Source organism: Triticum aestivum, chromosome 6D, assembly GCF_018294505.1.
Source record: "Triticum aestivum cultivar Chinese Spring chromosome 6D, IWGSC CS RefSeq v2.1, whole genome shotgun sequence".
Taxonomy (NCBI): Eukaryota; Viridiplantae; Streptophyta; class Magnoliopsida; order Poales; family Poaceae; genus Triticum; species Triticum aestivum.
The window spans coordinates 482,202,786-482,223,402 of NC_057811.1; the positions used below are offsets into that span (position 1 = coordinate 482,202,786).

The window sequence follows — 20,617 nt, forward strand, 5'->3', positions numbered from 1 at the left end:
AAATCTGTAGAAACATTAACAGAGTTCTCTCTCATGCCTGCTACATGACCAATAAAAAACAGTCACTAACATTAACACAGCAACTTGGCTTCCCGTGAACACAACAGGAAACCAATGTGGTTCTTCTGATGAGAGCTTCCGTTCCGCACAATTAGTATATCAACAAATACTACCAGCTTCATTGGGATACTAAGCTTCTGGTTACCTTTCCGGAGCTAAGCTTATAAATGCTTCTGGTTAAAGAAAGGGAAATGATAATAATACGCACACAAGAAGAGAATCAGGAACAGCGAGGAGTTGTAAATATTTTTCCCAAGTGATCTGTTGGTGATTGTCTTGCAGTGCTGGTACTTTGTGTTTTGTTCTGAGAAGAAACAGAACAGATGGTAACTGAATTCTTGGAGATGACAGTTTTACACTGACGAAAGACTAGTATTATAGTTGCAGTCTATGCTAGCTTGTGGCAAACCAAATTCAACAGCTCTAACATTTACCTAAAGCTCATTGCAAGCACTGGAAGCAACCACAGCAATCTCTCCAATTCAAAAATCCGTTAAAAACACTTATTACAGGAAACACAAGGGTTCCTCAAACTGGTAAGAACATTCATAGGTTCTAGCTGAGAAGTTATCATCAAGATTCAGCAAGGATCAGACCTGTACCTTGAAGATCGGCTTCTTGTCCTCCTCCCTTGCCGGATTCTTGTCCTCCTCATCCTCCAACTTCTTGCCCTCGTCCACCACCAGATTCTTGTCCTCCTCCTCTGCCGACTTCTGTGAAATGATATTTCATACATAGTACTCTGAAGTTAAAATGAGATATGAGTTTGTTAGTGCACTCATTTCACCACTGAATTCGCAATGCATATTTAGTAACTTGTTCATGGAAAGGTGCATTCTTTGATTGTTTGTTAGTGCACTCATTTCACCACTGAATTCGCTGTACATATTTAGTAACTTGTTCATGGAAACGTGCAAAATATGTTACCCTGACAATGAACTTCCATATATTGTTTTGGAACAGTATGTTATCGTTGGTCAAAGATTATATTGGACTGAGAGAAAGAAGCTGCAACCCTTTGATCCTCCCTGAAAAATTGCAATGTTATTTTCATATTAGTATGAATCTTTCTTGCATCCAGCTTATAGTTTGAGTGAAAGAAGCTGCAACTCCTTGGCTCTCACTGAAATATGAAACTAACATTGCAATTGAAATCCTCAAATAACTACCCAGTAAGAATCTTTCCTGCATCCAGCCTATAGTTTGAACATCATGAATGCAGTATTCAAACCAGGGTGCAGTATGTGAATTACTAGCACAGTGGTACTAACACATGTTTCTTTTTTGAACTGCACAGAAAGCACTCGCAGGGTTGAGGAGAATTGATTTAGAAGGGTTGCGGTGGCGTGTTTTTGATGCAAAGGGCCAGGTCAGAATTCTTCTGTTTGTTTCAGTGTGAGGATTTGCCCAGGTCAAAATATTTGGTTATGCAGTAAGTTGCTTTGTCTATGTGATAGGTACTTGGACGGTTGGCATCCCAAATAGCTGTTGTGCTTCAAGGCAAGGACAAGCCAACCTATGCACCTCATGTGGAAGCTGGAGACATGTGTATTGTTCTTAATGCAAAAGATATCTGTGTTACAGGAAGAAAAATGACTGACAAAATTTACTACTGGCATACAGGGTTAGTAATTCTAGCAAATACAGTACTTTTTTATACCTTATTTGGTATCATTATTAAGTTTCTTCTGTCATGTGCATTTTGCCATTTCCCCAATAGGTATATTGGCCATCTGAAGGAAAGAAAGCTCAAGGACCAGATGGCAAAAGACCCAACTGAAGTGATCCGTAAAGCTGTCATGCGCATGCTTCCCCGCAATAAATTGCGTGATGTAAGTGAAATTTCATTTCTATTTGTTTATAAGGATTGGTCATAGGTTCATCTTTTTTTCTGGTTCAAGATTATATGCTAGCTTTAATTGCTACCAGAATACTCTGGAAGTTGGATTTCTGTATGCATATTCGTGTTGAATCTTCTGCATATTTATTAACTAGAATAACAGTTACCCTGTTATAGACTGTGCACTTTTATCATGCGCCATGAACTGGTGATAATGCTATTGTTCTTATTATACGCTGAGCCATGACATGTCAGTCTGTATAATAAAAGCAAAAGTCATGAGAGAAGTTCGTCCATGTGCACTATGTTACTCGCGTCTTGTTTAAGTTTGCGTGGTCAATGTATGAAGTTAACCAATCTGTTCATGGTGCATGATCAGATTTTTTATTATTATTTCTGAAGTTAGTTTTGAAATTACCATTTAACATGCACTAGTTTTATGATGGTATACTCAGTTAACACCTCCTGCTTGATTCTCCAGGACAGGGATCGTAAGCTGAGGATATTTGCTGAAGGCGAGCATCCGTTTCACGACCGGCCTCTCGAGCCTTTCATCATGCCGCCACGCCAAGTGCGTGAGATGCGCCCCCGGGCAAGACGTGCGATGATAAGGGCACAGAAGAAAGACCAGGACAGGGAAGCCAAGAAAGCCGAGGGAGAAGCAGCTAAGAATGGCAAAGCTGCGGTCGCCGCATAAGTCACCTTCAGATGCGTGTGGACCATGGAGACCGATGGATGATTCGCGCCGCTACGGATCTACCCGATGCACTTTCTGAATGATGACCTGTGTATCTCTTTTCTCTTTGACATGTAGTCTTTGGTGTTGAATTTCATAGACAGGGTGCACTAGAATCTTCTGAGAAGCCTGTTGAGTTGAGTTGAGTAGAGGAACTAAACCTGGAAACGCTCAACTCCTCATTCCGAATTTCGTTTTCGATCCTAAACCTGTAACTGGAATTTTGTACTGCAAATAAAACTCAATGCATTATGCAGAACGATGTAGGTTCACATTCATATCTTGAATGAAGCGGATGATTTATCAGGTCGAGCTATTTACTCAACTTTTTTTTGTCAAAATATGTTACAAGTACTATGCATAGGATAAAAAAAAATTAAAAAAATGCTACACCTACGAAGCCCTCTTTTGCTCTCTGGTGAGGTTATGAAAAACACCATCTTGTGGGACGCACAGTTTCTAAGCCCGGGTGAACAGTAAAATCAAAAAAAAATCTGAATTATTTTTGTGACAAACATTGACAAAAGTTTCAAGTGCTTGCAAAAATTCGTCATGAGGTCACATTCCTAGAAGGTGTGGCAGAAAAAAAGAAGAAAAAACAATACTATGAAAATGCTATTTTCAAAAGCATTTTGGAGCACTGGATTTGTTTTATGCCACGCCTTACAGGAATGTGATTCCATGACTAATTTATCCAAACACTTAAAAGTTTTGTCACAAAAAAATCGGTATTTTTTGAATTGTTTTCGATTTTATCGTTTGAACGAGCTCATTTGAGCTCGGGAGAAGGACACTTTTGTATACTTGTCTGTGTGCTGTTAGATGGTAAAATAATATCGCATTTATTATATTATACAAACGCTGGACCGGCGGTGATGCATATTTGATCTTGGTAGTAGAACCAAGAGCTTCCAAAAAAAAAGTAGAACCAAGAGAATTTCCATGTATTTTTTATGATCCATTCTTTTAGGACATGCCAAAGGAGGATACATGTGTTGCCTATTCCGAGAAGCAAGAGGCCTTCAAATCCGCGGCCAGCAATGACGACTAGCTGGCCAGCAGTAGGGCTGCAAGAAAAGCTCGAGGCTCGTGAGCCGCTCGAGATCGACTTGTTTTTTGACTCGACTCGAGATCGACTCGAAAAGAAACGAGCTGAGTTTGAACACTTTATGTAGCTCGACCAAGAAACAAGCCGATCTTGAGCCAATGTTGGCTCGCTCGATTTTAGCTCGATAGAATATCATTATGTTAAATGATCATGCCTTATATTAAATGGGAATACGATAATTTATTACCATCTATGTTGTCCATAATTTCTCTCCATTTTATTTACCAACGAACACGGAAACTTAACTAAGTGAAGAGAAGATTTAAGCCTAATTATGGCACGTGGTCGACTATGTGTTAAATAACCTATATTTTTGGCACAGCATATTCACCTAAATTTTTTAGTTTTTCATTCATAGATTCATATTTTTTACCATCTCATTTAGCTCGAAACTAGCTCGAGATCGACTCGAGATCGTTACAATCGGAGCACGAGTCATGTTCCACAGCTCGATCATGAGCTTCACTCAGTTTAAGCTCGCTCGAATTTCCATATGAGTTGAGCTGAGCCAACTCCAACTCGCTCGAGCTCGACTCGTTTGCAGCCCTAGCCAGCAGCATCGTGCCGTACCGTAGGTGTGCATATTGATTGGGCCCCCGTCACGATGGCTGGCGAATCATCATCATCCCGCCCGCCCGCCCGCAGCTGGGCCCGCCTCGCACCCCCGTTTTCGTCCGCTGCTCGCGTCGCGGCACGTGCACAAACCTGACTCACTCCTGTAGTACTAAGTACACACCACACGGCGCACGCAGAGCTCAAAGACAGTCAAGAGAGAGGGATCGAGAGTGAGAGAGGTGTGCGTGCGTGTGACAGAAGCCTGAGACCGTGTGCATTGATTAGTGGTGGCGCCCTCCCTCGCAAAAAAAGAGAAAACAAAAAGATTAGCGGTGGTGGTGGTGGTGGGGCCGGCGATGGGGAGTGGTGTCGGCGGGGGGATGGCACGGGGACGGCTGAAAACGAGCGGTTGCGGGCCTTGTCGGCTTGTCGCCCCCACGCAACCAACACAACGCGCCACACATTTCGCACTTGTCCTTGCTAATGCTAAGCAATCATCCTACTCGTACACGCACCGCCACCACTCCCGCTCACATCCTACGCGTACACACGCTCCCTACACAGGCAGCGCGAGGATGAGGATTTCTTTTGTCTCGAGAAAACTTCCCATCTATTTATTGTGATGTACAGAACCCTCTGCTCACGATCTATTGAACGGATTCAAGGATACACAGTACTTTCGCAGAGATTGGAATGGGGATTGGGAGAAGAGAGGTACAGCTTGGGGAAGAAGGAAGGAGGGAGAGTCTGAGAGGGGATTGAGATCCAATTACAATTCCTTGCCTTCTCCGGCTCAGCTACTGGGTATTTACGCACTCTATTACATGGGTCCTCTTGCCCTACGAGATGGGCCAACGGCCCATACATTTGAGTCAACTTTCGGCCTGCCACTCAGTATTTGTCCCCTTCTTCTCCTGTCTGCTCCCTGATGCGCCGTTCGTCAGCAACAGAGCTCTAGTGCTGACAGTGCCGCCCTCTTGAGATTCAGCCTGACCCCAGGCTGGAGCAGTAGGGTAGCGAAGCTTGATTGTATCGTAATCCTCCCAGGTGGCTGCCTCGGCTGGAAGTCCTGTCCACTGTATCAAAACCTGCAACAATGCACTGTCACCTTTTTTTGACTAATTTCCTGTCCGAGATCATACCTGGCTGCACGTCCATACTGGAAAAATCAACTTGGGCAGGCACAGTGGAGAAGACTGGTGTATGATCTGGCACAAATTCTTTGAGTTGAGAGACGTGAAACACGGGGTGGATCTAGGCTGCTGCAGGTAGCTGAAGTTTGTAAGCAGCCGGTCCGATCTGTTCCAAAACTTCAAAAGGCCCATAGAACTTATATGCTAATTTTGCACATGGTCGGTTGACTACAGTGTGTTGAGCATATGGCTGGAGCTTCAAATACACCGAGTCTCCCACCGAAAACATCCTGGGTGATCTGTTCTGATCTGCATAGTGTTTCATCTTCGTCTGGGCTTTAAGTAAGTGCACCTTCAGCAGAGATGTATGTGCCTGGTGTTCCTTAAGCCACTGTTCCACTTCAACATTATCAGAGGTAAGCAAAGAGGGAAACACCCCATAAGTAGGTTCATATCCATAGAGAGCTTTGAAAGGGGAGCACTCCAAAGCAGAATGAAAAATAGTATTGTACCAGAATTCTGCTAAGGGTAACCAGGAATGCCATTTTGTTGGAGTATCATGTACTGCACATCTGAGAAACATCTCCAAACACTGATTCACTCTTTCACTCTGCCCATCTGTTTGAGGATGATAGGCAGTACTCATGAGCAATTTAGTATCCCAAAGCTTGAACAAATCCTTCCAAAAGTGACTGGTAAAGATCTTGTCCCTATCTGAAACTATAGTATGGGGTGGTCCATGCAATTTGACCACAGTATGTAGGAATGCTTTCGCTACCACTAGAGCAGAGAAAGGATGTTTCAAGGGGATAAAGTGAGCATACTTGGTCAGTCTATCAACCACCACTAAGATCACTGTATAGCCCTCAGATTTTGGTAGAGCTTCGATGAAGTCCATGGTGATCTCCTGCCAAGGTCCGTCAGGTACAGGAAGTGGTTGAAGTAATCCGGGAGATTTCACATGTTCATGCTTTGCTTGTTGACACACAGCACATTGATGAACAAAATCAATGATATCTTGTTTCAGCCCAGTCCACACAAACAGTTTCCTAACTCTTTGATATGTAGCCTGGATGCCAGAGTGTCCCCCCACAGCACTTGCATGAAAGGCAGAAATGAGTTTTGTTCTCAATGCTTGATTTGCTCCAATCCATATTCTGCCTTGATGCTTGATCACACCTTTCTCCAGAGAGTACTCTGATGTATCAGCAGCAGAAATAGCTAGTTTCTGAAGCAGTGTTTGAGCATCTGGGTCCACCTCATATGAATTAAGTACTTCCTGTAACCACACAGGTCTACTGGTGGAAGTAGTGGTCACTGCCAGTAAGTGCCCTACTCTGGATAAGGCATCAGCTGCTAAGTTCTCACTGCCTTTTTTGTATTGAAACTGAAATTGCAGCCCCACTAACTTGGTCATGGCTTTTTTCTGAACATCAGTTGTAAGACTTGGTCTTCCAACTGACATAGACTTTGATGATCCGTTTTGATAATAAAAGGCCCTCGCTGTAGATATGCTCTCCATTTTTCTACAGCCATCATAATTGCCAAAAACTCCTTTTCGTAGATGGACAGAGATTGATTTTTGATGCCCAAAGCTTTGCTATAAAAGGCAACAGGGTGTCCTTCTTGAGTGAGCACAGCACCAATTCCTGTAGCACATGCATTTGTTTCAATGCAGAACGGCTGGTCAAAGTCAGGCAACACTAATACAGGAGTAGTCATCATCGCTGCCTTGAGTTTCTCAAAGGCTTCCTGGGCCTCTGAGGACCAAGCAAATGCTTGTTTCTTTAGTAGTTGAGTGAGTGGTTTAGCAATTATACCATATCCTTGCACAAACTTCCTGTAATATCCCGTGAGCCCCAAAACCCCTCTTAATTCAGTCACGTTCTGAGGAGTAGGCCACCTGGCCATAGCCAAAGTTTTCTCAGGATCTGTCTGAACCCCTTTGTTAGAAATGATGTGTCCTAGATATTCCAATTGTTGCTGTGCAAAAGTGCATTTGGTACTCTTAGCAAAGAACTGATGCTCTCTTAAGGTTTGAAACACTATTCTGAGATGTTCCAAATGTTCTTCCAGGGTCTCACTAAAGATTAAGATATCATCCATGAAGACAAGAACAAATTTTCTGTTGTAAGCAGCAAAAATCCAATTCATGATGCATTGAAAAGTGGAGGGGGCATTAGTAAGACCAAAGGGCATCACCCTAAATTGATACTGTCCACTGTGAGTTTTGAAAGCTGTTTTGTGTTCATCCTCCGGTAACATTCTGATTTGATGATACCCTGACCTGAGATCTAACTTGGAGAACCACTTAGTGCCACTAAGCTCATCCAAAAGCTCATCTACCACTGGCATTGGGAACTTGCTCTTCATAGTGATGGAATTTAGCTTCCTATAATCTACACAAAATCTCCAAGATCCATCTTTGTTTTTTACCAATAGGACAGGAGAAGCAAAAGAGCTGAGACTGGGAGTGATAGTACCAGCTTTAAGCATTTCTGCAACTTGCCTTTCAATCTCATCTTTTTGCAGTGGTGAGTATCTGTAAGGTTTGGAGTTGACAGGAGCGGCCCCTGGTAACAAGTGTATTGCATGGTTCAAAGTTCGAGAGGGTGGTAGCTCCGTAGGTTCTTTGAAGACATCTGCGAACTCCTGTAACAAGGGTTGTACTGGATCAGGAACAGGGTCAGGCTTTTTGTCCCATACTGGTTGTATCAGTGCCACTGCCCAAATATCATTGCCTTTGTGCCATTTCATAGTTTGTTCTAGAGTGACCTCCTTGATGTCCTCTGTAGACTGTGGAAGAATTCCTTGCAGCTTAACCAGACTATCCTTGTGACTGAACTGGATCCATTTGTTTCTCCAGTGACATGTCATTTCCCCTTGAGCTTCCAACCAGTCCATGCCCAAAATGAGATCATAACCTCCCAAATCAAGAACTTTAAAATCATACTCAAATGTGTGTCCCTGAATCCACCAGTTGAGCTGGGGCACTTCAGAATTACACAACAGTTTCTCTCCATTTGCCATTGTTACAGAGATTTCTTTGGACAGTTGTTGTGGTGTCACTTGAATTCTGGGCAGCAACGCTGAATCCATGAAACTGTGAGTACTACCTGAGTCCAGGAGAATAAGTACCACTTGATTGCCAATAAGAGCTCGCAAGCGAATGGTTCTAGGGTGATCAGCTCCAGACAAGGCATTGACAGACAAGTGCATTTCCTGCAAAGCAGTTTCTTGTTCTTCTACTGCATCAAGTATATCATCCGACAAAATGGCTTCAGCTGCACTATTCATGGCATGACTGCAGTAGGAGTGGGTGGTTTCACACAAGTATGACCAGGTGCGTATTTGTCACCGCAACTGAAACACAGGCCATTAGTGCGCCTATACTCCTTCAACTGCCTTGCTTTCCATAGCTCTCCAGCTGGTGGAGTGCTTGGGCGTGTGTCCGGCTTGAAGAAGGCAGTTCTGGTAGTAAAACTTCTGTTAGAGCGAGCACGTCGTACAATCTCTTCCTGGATTAATGCATATGAAGCTGCTTCACTAACAGTAGTGGGTAGCTGCATATCAACAGCAGCCCGGAGTTCTTCCTTGAGGCCCAGAGTGAACATCGTCACCAAAAATGTGTCACTCACTGTCGGTTCATACAACAAAAGTTGATACACTAGTTGGGTGAACTCCCGTTTGTACTCAGCCACTGATCCGGTCTGTTTAAGTAACAACAGAGCTCTCATCTTTGTGCGATGAACATTCACATCAAACTCCTGCATAACTGCCATCCTAAACTCATTCCAGCACGGCCACTGATGTAGAGCCTTGTATGCATGGAACCAATTTGCTGCATCACCAGACAGGTGCAGCGTAGCTGACGTGACCTTGAATTCTTCAGGGATAGCATACAGTGAGAAGTAGGCCTCACATCCATGTAGCCAGATACGAACATCCTCTCCCTCAAAACGGGGAAAATCCATTTTGGGCATCCACAGTTTCTTCAACTGAACTTCTACCCCAGAATGCTTCGTGATGTACAGGCTGAGGTACAAACACCGGTGGTGGAACTGGTGTAACTGGTGGACATTGCTGCTGTGGTGGCGTACCAAGGATTCCATCACCTGCAAACGAACCCTGAGGGGATTGTTTGGAACCCACTTCCTGAGCAGCCACTGCCTGCTGCTGTCTGATTTCTCCGATTGACTTCATCGTGAGACTGACGTTGTTCTGTACAATGTGCATCTGCTCGGCTTGCGCTGCAAACTGCTGATCCAAAGAATCCAATCGACGAAAGAGATCATCGAGCTTACTCAGCTTGTCACCCACGTTTTGTAGCATCTGCAACTGCTCTCCGACCCGTGCCTCAATCGTCTCCATGGCGTCCACCACAAGACGCGTCTGCTGGTTCGGCTTGGGGGGTGCCGTAGTCGCCAGCTTCACCGCCTGCCGGAAATCGGGGAGTACCAGGGAGTTTTACAGCAGCCGCTGACCCCTTCCTCTGCAACCGACTCCTTGCAGCCGCCCTGCAGCGCCAATCAAGCAGCCTCACCGGGATTTCACACACACGGAAGATTTGTGTGCAACCGTGAGCCACGCTCGATCCGCCGCTGAATAAATCACCGCCGCCACTGAAGACGCCGCCCGTGCCGCACCGGAACTGCAGCTACACACCGCCGCCGCAGACCCAGCCAACGGACGGGAATTTTACGAGAGAACCCAACCCGACCGCCGCCGAGCCCGATCCCGCCGCCGATCGACCCAAATCTGATACCAACTGTGATGTACAGAACCCTCTGCTCACGATCTATTGAACGGATTCAAGGATACATAGTACTTTCGTAGAGATTGGAATGGGGATTGGGAGAAGAGAGGTACAGCTTGGGGAAGAAGGAAGAAGGGAGAGTCTGAGAGGGGATCGAGATCCAATTACAATTCCTTGCCTTCTCCGGCTCAGCTACTGGGTATTTACGCACTCTATTACATGGGTCCTCTTGCCCTACGAGATGGGCCAACGGCCCATACATTTGAGTCAACTTTCGGCCTGCCACTTAGCATCTGTCCCCTTCTTCTCCTGTCTGCTCCCTGATGCGCCGTTCGTCAGCAACAGAGCTCTAGTGCTGACATTTATTTCCGATCATGGCAGCACAACGAACATCAGAAAGAGTTACTACATCCAGATCCGTAGACCACCCAGCGATGAGTACAAGCACTGAAGCGGGTCGAAGGCATGCCGCCGTCATTGCCCCTCCCTCGCCGAAGCCGGGCAAAACTTGTTGTATAGTAGACGGTCGGGAAGTCGTCGTGCTAAGGCCCCATGTCGACCAGACGAGCAAATCCACTAAGGACAGATCCACCAGAGACAGACCTCCATGGGCCCATCGACAATGCTAGACACACCATCGAAATGAGGGCTGGGTGGGGAGAACCTTATTCCATCTTTAAAGAGCTGCCGCCGTCTCGTCTTTCTGAACAGGATACAAACCCTAACAAAACATAAAGAAACAACTAAAAACATAATCCTCCCACCGGCAAGGGACCTTAAGGCCACCAAAGACGAGGCGGACCGATGACGGCACCGGCGGGAGGCAGGGAAACCCTGGACTTTTTTCGAGGATGTGGGATTTAACGAGCTGGCCAGCCGATTGTTGTGGCCGGCAGGAGACGTGCACGCATGCCTGATTTTCTCGTCTGGTTTCAGTCGTCTTCCTCTTGGGATGTACGTCATCAGCTGCACTGCACTGCACTGCACATGACTCCGTCCTCCCGACCTACGGCCGGCAACGAGCCGAGCGAGCTGGCTCCGCGCGCTGCGCACGCCGGCACGGCCCGGACAGTCCCGGCGGGCAACGAGAAGAGAAAAATTAATGCTGCCGCCCCGAGCCCGGACACACGATTATCAACCAGCCAACGAGCAGAAAAAGGAAGGGAGGCGTCTCCGTTTTCTGTCTGCCCACATACGGAATTTTACGTACTACTTGGTGCGTGCGCACACACACGTCGCTCGTTTTTCTTCACCGGCAAAAGAATCGGCCGGCCAGGGAAAAAACATGATGCACCACCACTACTCCTGTAGTAGAAAAAGGAGAGGAGCTGGACGTCCAAGGCGTTGAGCGATACGGAGGGACGCCCGGCTGCCTTTTTGTCCACCCATTTCCGCGTCGGGTCTCTTTTATCTTTTCCCCTTTCCCGTGGCCCTTCAATCTCGTACGCCCAACAAAAGCGAAGCCGGCCGCTCCATCCATCCATCAACGTTCGCTTCGGCCTACCATCGTGCTACACACTCGCGCAACAAAAAGCATCCAAAAAACAAAGTGCACGCATCCAACTTCACACACCGCACACCACACTATATTTTCACTTTCTTTCTCACTTGTTTTACCTTACTTTTTCGAATGACAAAAAAGTCTAAATTATACCAACGACTCCTTACAGTCGATAGATGATCAACATGATGTCACATTTTTGCGCTCTTGAAAAAATCATTATATGCATATTCAACGTGCACAAGGGATTCTATTGTGTGCAGAACATGCTTCAATAGTAGCTTCTACAACTTATACAGATGAGAGATGGGCTTTGACATCCGCTCTGGAAGAATTTGAAAGAACATTAAGAATATTCAAGCGACGCAATAATTCAACTGTCTATGTGGAGTATGTCTCAACTCATTACTTATATCTTTACAACTTTTTTTATTATTATGTTGTATGCATGTAACAATCATTGTGCAGGGTATCCCATGTCAGAAGAACAGTAAATCCATGTGAACCGAATGCCCTTCGATAATTCGATTGAGCCTTCACAATGACAATCTATGTTGCATTAATGAGTTTCGCTCCGATCATAACCACCCGTTACCAACAACTGATTCTGAGAAGATGCATTGGTGATCTGATCGTCATATTGATAATTGTCTTAAAGAAAATTAATAACCGATATAAGAGCAAACAATGTTCACATATCAGAGGTGTATATGTTTGTCGGAACTTTCAAAATTGGTCATCGAAACATGCTTGGAGAAAGCACGCGAGGATGTGGCCGTCAATGTCGATGTCGGATTGGACCACCGAGGCTAGAAGATGCAAGCCTCGCTTGTCATGCAAGAAGGGGGAGGCTGACCGACGTAGGTGCGACATCACTGCTGCTCAAAACCCCCCCTCCCCCATGCCCATTGATGCAAGGAATGACGTTGACCATTCAATATTTTCAGGGTTCCATCATTTGTTCATAGATAAATTGAAAAGACGATGGTCCTCTGGGGTCTTAGCACGACGACTTGCCGACCGCATACTGCAATTAGGTTTGCCCGTCTTCGGTGATGGAGGGGCGATGACGGCGGTGCGCCTTCGGCTCACTCTAGTGCATGTATTTGTCGCCAGGTGGTCTATGGACCTAGATGTAATTTCTACTTCTCGTGTTTGTTATACAACCTTGACAGTTAATGGATAGATGGCAACTTTTCTCACACTCTTTCTAAAAAGACGAAAAACCCGTAAACTAAGCGTCTCGGACAGTTCTGCGGAAAACGCCTCGACACCCTCCTCATGTTCCATTCCTTCCAATCAAATGCATGAATGGTGATACCCCACATGTTTCCTCTGAATGCCAATCAAAGAGGCTCTTAAATTCATTTGTTCCATTCATAGAGATGGACAAGACAAGCATCCGGGGCTCCATAGCAGTTCATCGCCCATCCGGGCACCCCATGGCCCACACTTCAGTAAAGCAGATGGAGGAGGACGAGGCGAAAGCTATACAGTAGCTTCCTGCACACTAGTACTACACGCCCACACGCATACCCAGAAGAGAACTCACTCAGCTCAGCTCAGCTCAGCCGGAGTCGTACCTCGCTCGCATAATCATAGCCTCCTCCCCTCTCTCCTCTCTCCCTTTCCTCCCTCTCGAGGCGCCTCCCCTGCCCTCTCTTCTCACGCTCAGACACGCGAGCGCAGCCAAGAAACCGGCCGATGCGAGGGCTAGCAGGAGGAGTTGGGCCCGCGGCGGCGGCGTTCGGGCCCGGCGAGCCGCCTCCGGCCGCGGAGGAGGTGGTTGAGGAGAACTCCGGCGGGGAGGAGGACGAGGAGCTCGAGCTGGGGCTCTGCCTCGGGTCCAGGAAGCAGCAGCTGCTGCAGCAGCCGGCGGCGCCGTCGCCGTGCCGTATCCTGACGGCCAGGGACCTGCAGCCGGCCGCGGCGCTGTCGCCGGACTCCTCCGTGTCGTCCTCCTCCCCCGCCGCGGCCAAGGCGGAGGACGGCCCCGCGCCCGCCGCCTCGCCGGGGACTCTCGCCTCCGGCCACCCACAGAGGTCTGTTCTTGCTCTTCTCTGTCTCTTTGGCACTCCCAATAAAAGAGTGAAATTTTGTGATCCCCCCCCGGCCAAACTCACCAGTTTTGCCTCGCTGCGCCCCTCGAATTCCTGGCTTCTATCACCTCCCTGCAAATCCCATATTTTGCTGCTGCATGATTTTGACTGTCTGAATGAAACTCTCAGCCCTCAACTGCACACCTGTACTGTAACTGTACTGCCTAGTTTACTCACACTTCCCAAAAATACTGCAAGCAAAACTGAACCGAGATTATCTGGCGGTTGTTTTGCCATTCTGATGCAGCAAAAACACATCTGTCTGACCGCCGTTCGAGATTTGTGTATGGCACCAAAAGGAAACATTATGTGATGTCAGTGTTGCCTGATTTGCTGAGCTACCCATATAAGCCTCACCTGGACTAATCCAAACTACCTGTTTTTTTTTTTTTGGTGTGCCAGCAGCTTTGGAGTGGTGGGATGGCCACCAATAAGAACATTCAGGATGAACAGCCTGTTCGGCCAGGCGAAAGACAATGCCTCGGATGCCGAAACCAAGAAGGCTGCCGCCGATGATTCCGGCTCGCAGAAAGACAAGGATGAGACCGAGAAGAAGGTCCGGGTGCCCGGGTGGGTGAAGGTGAACATGGATGGGGAGGTCATTGGAAGGAAGGTGGACCTCAACGCCCATCGCTCGTACAAGACCCTTGCCTTGGCCCTTGAGATCATGTTCACCAAGCCGTCTGCCGGCCTTTGCGCTTCTAGTAAGCCTCAACTGATTTCTACTACCTTGTGCATTTCGTAATTACACTGATATCAAGATCACGTCATAAATCTAAGTGGTAGTATATGAACTTTAGTTGGTTTGTCACTTCAAGCATTAGGATTTATGGTGCTACAGTTCTGAAGTGCAGTGTCTCTAGGCATACTACTTAGAAGCTGACTGCAAATTTAAGTGCAAACAGTCCACTCTTTCTAGCTTTTGATGCATTTCTTATTTGAACATGGAATTGTCAGATAGCACGAAGTCTCTGAAGCTGTTAGAAAACTCTTGTGAATACCAGATGACATACGAAGACAGGGATGGTGACTGGATGCTTGTTGGAGATGTCCCTTGGGAGTAAGCTCTCTGCACCATGCATCTCTTCGGAATGACTTTTGTACTTACAAGCTTCCAAGTTCCTTGGAATAATCCTCCGGATGTCCTCGTGTGCAGAATGTTTGTTGGCTCCGTGAAGAGGCTGAGGATCATGAGGACATCGGACGCCAGTGGTCTCGGTTAGATTCTTTATCGCCTCCTTCATACGATCCAAACATTCGAAGAAAGTCTTAATCAAAGCGGAGTTCACATGTAGTGGCCGTCAAAATAATCACCGTTTTAGCACGCAAAAGCTTTCACCACTGCAATCAGTTAACATGTGGTATTGAGTTTCATTCTGGATGTACATCCATCCATTGATGCCGCTGTTGTTTCGCTGCCGCAGGACCACGGTTTCAAGCCAATCACAGAACGAGGGCGGACATGAGATGAGAGCGCTGAAGACCCACCGACCATGTCGGAGCGAGCAGCCGTTGTGATTACCTGTGTGCCTAGTTGGGATTGCAGGAGCAAAGATGTGCTCCTGCTATCTAGTGGTGACTCGTTTCGATCTACGTAGTATCTATTCTTTTCCCGCTCCCTTCTTCTGTCTACACTTGGTGAAGTGCTGCTGATCACTGCCAGCATATGTGCTCTTTTTTCGTCATATATGTTTTTTTTTTTGTGTGACACAAGTGTGTTGCTCTGTTGTGTTCAGTTTGTGAGATGAGAAGCCCACCTCAGTGCCCTGTGCGACAGAACGTATGAGGAATGAAACGCTGGTAGATAGATGGCTCAGTCTTGCGGCAATGTTTGCCGCTGAACCAACCGGCACAACCATACCAAACAGCTACACTTGCTCTGCCCCTGCCGGCCGGCAGAGAGAATGAACGCCCACCGCATGGCATCGTCTCGGATATGTGGCACACAGCGTGCGGCTCCGGGCCTGTCTAGATCACAGCAACTTCACAGGAAAACAGCTCACCTCACGCTCGAATTTTGCAGCAAACCGTACACACATAATGCAAGCGACAGCAGCAAGCATACAAGTAGCATAAACCATGCTGGTGCTGGCACTGCCCTGCCATCAAAATCCTGCATCTCAACCATGGAGCGAGAGCCCGGGACACACCGCAGATTCGTGGTCCACCCCACCACAAGCTCGATGCCCGCAAACAATGGCAGCATATCACCAACCAACAGGCAGACACGGTGGAGAAACGGTCCAGGCACAACGCTCCAGGAATCACAAAAGGATGCCGCATCCATCACCAGGAACACACAGGAACGATACACATACACGGCAACAGCAACAGGCCCACTCGACAAAATGTCTCACACGCTGGACACACCGACTACACAGGACATTCGGTATATAGTTTTTTCACAGAATCGGGTACTGGAGGTAAGCACCTCCGGCTAGGGAGAAAAACCCCACCAGGCGGCGGGCGGACGGGCGGGCACACGCTGCACAGCTGATGAAGCCGACCGACCGCTTCATCTGTACGACTCGAGGCGCTTCGGCTTGCTCTGGACGACCGCCTCGATCTTCTCCAGGACCTCCGGGGTCAGCAGGGGGATGACCTCCAGGGCCTTCATGTTCTCCACGATCTGTTGTTCATCAAACGGTTGCCGCGTGACATGTTAATACTCTTGGTCGCAGAAAGAATCAATCTGATGCAGAACAGAGACAGGGTGTGGCGTATGTACCTGGCTCTCTTTGGTGGCTCCAGTGATCACGGACGACACGTTGGGGTTCGACGCGCACCACGCGATGCCCAGCTGGGCCATCGAGACGCCGAGCTCCGAAGCGATGGGCTTGAGCCCGTTCACTTTTCTAAGCGTGTCGTCAACCAGAGACCTGTTGGCCAGGTTCTGGAAACAGAAACAAGATGCGTATGTGAGGATCATTCTGGAAATACACATCGGTGTGGAAAACTGATTTAGCACAGATGTGTCTGTTAGGGGTTGGATTACGACACATGAGCATACTCGGAATCTCAAGGATGTAGCGGCATGTGCATCCCTATTTTCTTAAGGATTATTTTTAAGGAGGCAATACAGCTATTCTATACGCAGTTAGGAGGAAAAGCAAGAATATGTGTGTGTAATACAGTGACAAAGTTTCCATGGTTACCTTGTAGTTATCTAGGGCAAACCGACTTTCAGCGGGTATATTCCCTTTGCTATACTTCCCAGTGAGAACCCCTGAAGCTAGGGGACTCCATGTAGTCAACCCAATGCCATAAGTACTGTAGAGAGGTACAAACTCAGACTCAACCTGCAGTAACACAAACATTCTTAGTTTTTGCGACACGGGAACACGAACACCTGCATACATCAACAAATTGTGTCGACCAATATTCTGGAAAACTGTCCACAGCACATCGTAAACAAAAGCAGAGCCGATACTTGCTAAGTTGAATACCAATGACAGTTCAGTACAAACAAGAAACAAAATGCAAATAGACACAAATAGATGTAACAATGATTCTAGATGTGGGTTTTGGCAGTTCCTTATCAGAATGTTTCATACGAGTGATCTGCTGACATATCAGAAGTACCTATAGTATGAGTTGCAAAAATATATATAACTAACACAAAATGTTTCTTCTTAGAAGCTAGGTGCTAAACTACATGGCTGTTCATCCCCCAAGGCAGCAAACAACAATCTGTGTAGTAATTTTAATCATCACCAAACCAGTCACAGAAAATGATAAGCATACTTCTACTATCCATCATAGAAAACTCCAGGTCTACTTTAACTAAGCTAAGCTTCTGCACTCTGTTTAACTGAGATCTAAAACAAGCTTTGCAAGAATGCTTATGGGACTCAAAATAGAAGCTTTTAACTAGCTTCGGAGATTTTCATAAAGCAACTTTGTTTACTAAGTTGAACCAGCTTATTGAGTTAGCCACAAAGCAGACATCAATCAATTGAATATGCAGATCAGCAGTGACAAGGACAAGTGGTGCCCTTTTTTCTGTCTGGTCAAGACCAATATCAAATTGTTTACTCGATTGAAAGTTTGATACTATCAAACAATTGTCCCAACTACACCCTATAAGCAACTTTCCGTGTGGTCTAAGCTGTCTGAACTTATACCTAACCTCTCGCTAGCAGCAATGTGATGATGTTTGCCTGGAAAGCTTGATGATGTAAAGTATATAAAACAATACGAGCCAGCATCATGGTCTGATTTAGCAGCTAACCCTACTCCAGAGCGATGCACGTCAAATCAAGAAAGATGAGATTTATGCTACCTAACTCCCTTGACTGCTAACCTTCATATGATCTACACTTGCAACAAACCAGTGGCCTCTTGAGTTAAAATATATATATGTGTGCAATCGATGCTGGAGTAGTAGATTTCTAATGGGGAATGGTACTTGCTGTCTACAGAATCCAAAAGGAAATTCCTCTCCTACCATCAATTGTACTACTACTTCATCAGAGTCAATTAAATGTCTAGAAGACAAATATACATTCAAATTAACTCCAACGTGAGGTATGGGCTACAGCAGCAGCAGTTGTACTTCTACAATAAATCAAATTATCCCCTACAGATTTCAACGAAGGCACATTTTGGGACCTGAAAACATTAGAAAAGACTGGCACTGCCTAGTAAAAGGTCCAGCAAGTACACATTGTGACATGGATCCATATATCCAACCAATCCAATTCGTAGTTGCCAGTTCACTACCACCGATTGACTAATTTAAGATCAACCAGGAAGCAGCTTATTGAGTTAACCAGGAAGCAGGCATCAGCCAATTGAATACACAGATCATCTATGACAAGGACATGTGGTGGCCTTTTTTCTGTTTGGCCCAGACCAATATCAAATTATCTATTCGACAACGACACAATATCAAACAATGGTCCCAGGTTCCAGCTACAACCCTGTAAGCAACTTCTGTGTACCTTAAGTTGTCTCAACGTACACCTAACCTTTCGTTATCAGCATTGTGTTGTTGTTGCTTGGAAAACTTAATGATGCAGGAGTATACAGAACAATACCAGCCAGCATCACTGCCTGATTTATCAGCCATCCGACTCCAAATGATGCACGTCAAATCATGAGAGGTGAGATTTATGCTACCTAACTCCCTTGACTGTAGTAAGTGCTAACTCATATGTTCTACAGTTGCAAAAGGGAAGCTGTCCCCATCACTGAAAATAAAAAAATAGTGCCCCCTTGAGTTAAAAAAAATGCGCAATTGAGATTGGACCAATTTTCCATGTACTCCTAGGTAATAGTAGATTTCTAACGGGGAAAGTACTTGGTGCCTACAGGATCCAAGAGGAAATTCCTCTCCAACTATCAATTGTACTTCATCAGAGAGTCAATTAAATGCCTACTGTAGAAGACAATTATCCATTCGAATTCACTCCAACATGAGGCATGGGCTACAGCAGCAACAGTTGTAGTACTAGTTCTACAATAAATCAGATTATCCCCTACGAATTTCAACGAAGGCACATTCTTGGACTTGAAAACATCAGAGAGGACCGGCACTGGCTAGTCAAAGATCCAGCAAGTACACATGGATCCATATACCCAACCAATCCAATTCATCGTTGCCAGTTCAGTGCTACCCACTGATTAATTTAAGATCAGTACCATTAGAACAGATCTAAATTGATTTGTTAAGCTACAGCAGCAACAGTTATACTACTGCATTAAATCAATTTATCCCCTACAGATTTCAACGAAGGCACATTCTGGGACTTGAAAACATCAGAAAGCACTGGCACTGGTGAGCAAAAACATCCAGCAAGTACGCACCGACCCACACATCCAAGATATCATTGCTAATACAGTAGTACTACTTGTAAAGTAGTACTGATTCACTAATTAAACATCAAATCGAGATTAGCAACACATCGAACGAATCATTGCTAATACTCCAGTAGTACCACAGTACCACTCATGGATGGATTAATTAAGGATCGAATCGAGATTAGCAGCAGCAGCAGCAGAATGTAGGATTAACTGAAGTAACAACCGAGGCAGCAGCGGTGGTAGTACCTTGTGGCGGGAGAAGAGGTTGTACTCGGGCTGCTCGACGATGGGCCCGACGAGGTCAAGCCGGTTCGCCACCCCCCACGCCTCCGTAATCTGCTGCGCGGTCCACTCGCTCGTGCCCCAGTAGAACGCCCACCCCTGATCGATCACCCAGTTCATGGCCCGCACCGTCTCCTCGATCGGCGTCGTGGCGTCGGGCCGGTGGCAGTAGACCACGTCGACGTACTCCATGTCGAGCCGCTTGAGCGAGGCCTTGAGGCCCTCGACGATGTGCTTGCGGGAGAGGCCCTTGTCGTTGGGCCCCTGGCCGCCCCAGAAGAGCTTGGTGGAGATGACGACGTCGGCGCGGCGCCAGCCCAGGTCCCGGATCGCCTGCCCCATGATCTCCTCCGCGCGCCCGTTGGCGTAGACCTCGGCGTTGTCGAAGAAGTTGACCCCCGCGTCCCGGCAGGCCTGGAGGAGGGATTTCGCCTCCTTGACGTCGAGTTGGTTGCCGAAGGTCACCCACGCGCCGTAGGAGAGCTGGCTCACCCGGAGCCCCGACCGGCCCAGGTTGTTGTACTGCATCTTCGATGGCTGGCTCGTCGTCGGCGGTGCGCCGCTCGCCGCCGGTGGGGGTGGGGGATGGGTTTCGGTTAGATCTGTGTGCGGTGGTGCAGTGTGCGTTTTGGGGGAGAAGGTGTGGGATGTGGATGTGGGTATTTCTAAACTCCGGTTGTGGGCTGGCCGGCGCATGTGGCGGGCCGGGGGCCGGACAGGTGGACCGGGCTGTCGTGGGCCC

The 20,617-nt window shown here is 46.8% G+C and overlaps 3 protein-coding genes across 4 annotated transcripts in view; 2 read left to right on the forward strand and 1 right to left on the reverse strand.

The window, feature by feature from the left end:
- Positions 1–2,942, forward strand: part of LOC123146177 (50S ribosomal protein L13) — a 4,485-nt gene extending 1,543 nt beyond the window's left edge. Inside the window, exons 2-5 of the mRNA XM_044565767.1 lie at positions 1,358–1,429; positions 1,518–1,684; positions 1,781–1,892; positions 2,382–2,942. Of these exons, the coding sequence (XP_044421702.1) occupies positions 1,358–1,429; positions 1,518–1,684; positions 1,781–1,892; positions 2,382–2,597 (567 nt within the window). The 3' untranslated portion in view covers positions 2,598–2,942. The remainder of the gene's footprint in view (positions 1–1,357; positions 1,430–1,517; positions 1,685–1,780; positions 1,893–2,381) is intronic.
- A 10,259-nt stretch (positions 2,943–13,201) lies between these two features.
- On the forward strand, positions 13,202–15,496 carry LOC123146179 (auxin-responsive protein IAA10). Of its 2 annotated transcripts, none has more exons than XM_044565770.1 (5): positions 13,202–13,731; positions 14,191–14,492; positions 14,746–14,848; positions 14,945–15,006; positions 15,213–15,496. In XM_044565770.1, exons 1-5 carry the CDS (start codon positions 13,394–13,396, stop codon positions 15,257–15,259), a joined length of 852 nt encoding a protein of 283 aa, XP_044421705.1. In that variant the 5' UTR covers positions 13,202–13,393; the 3' UTR covers positions 15,260–15,496. The 2 variants fall into 2 exon arrangements, with proteins under 2 accessions (XP_044421705.1, XP_044421706.1); XM_044565771.1 differs by having other exon boundaries at positions 13,205–13,731; positions 14,194–14,492.
- Positions 15,497–15,993: 497 nt separating this feature from the next.
- LOC123146178 (probable voltage-gated potassium channel subunit beta) lies at positions 15,994–20,519 on the reverse strand. The gene is made up of 4 exons (XM_044565768.1): positions 19,840–20,519; positions 16,944–17,087; positions 16,517–16,681; positions 15,994–16,417 (listed from the first exon to the last, which is right to left on the reverse strand). The coding sequence occupies exons 1-4, from the start codon at positions 20,401–20,403 to the stop codon at positions 16,304–16,306; spliced, it is 987 nt and encodes a 328-aa protein (XP_044421703.1). The 5' UTR covers positions 20,404–20,519; the 3' UTR covers positions 15,994–16,303.
- Between the last annotated feature and the right edge of the window lie 98 nt (positions 20,520–20,617).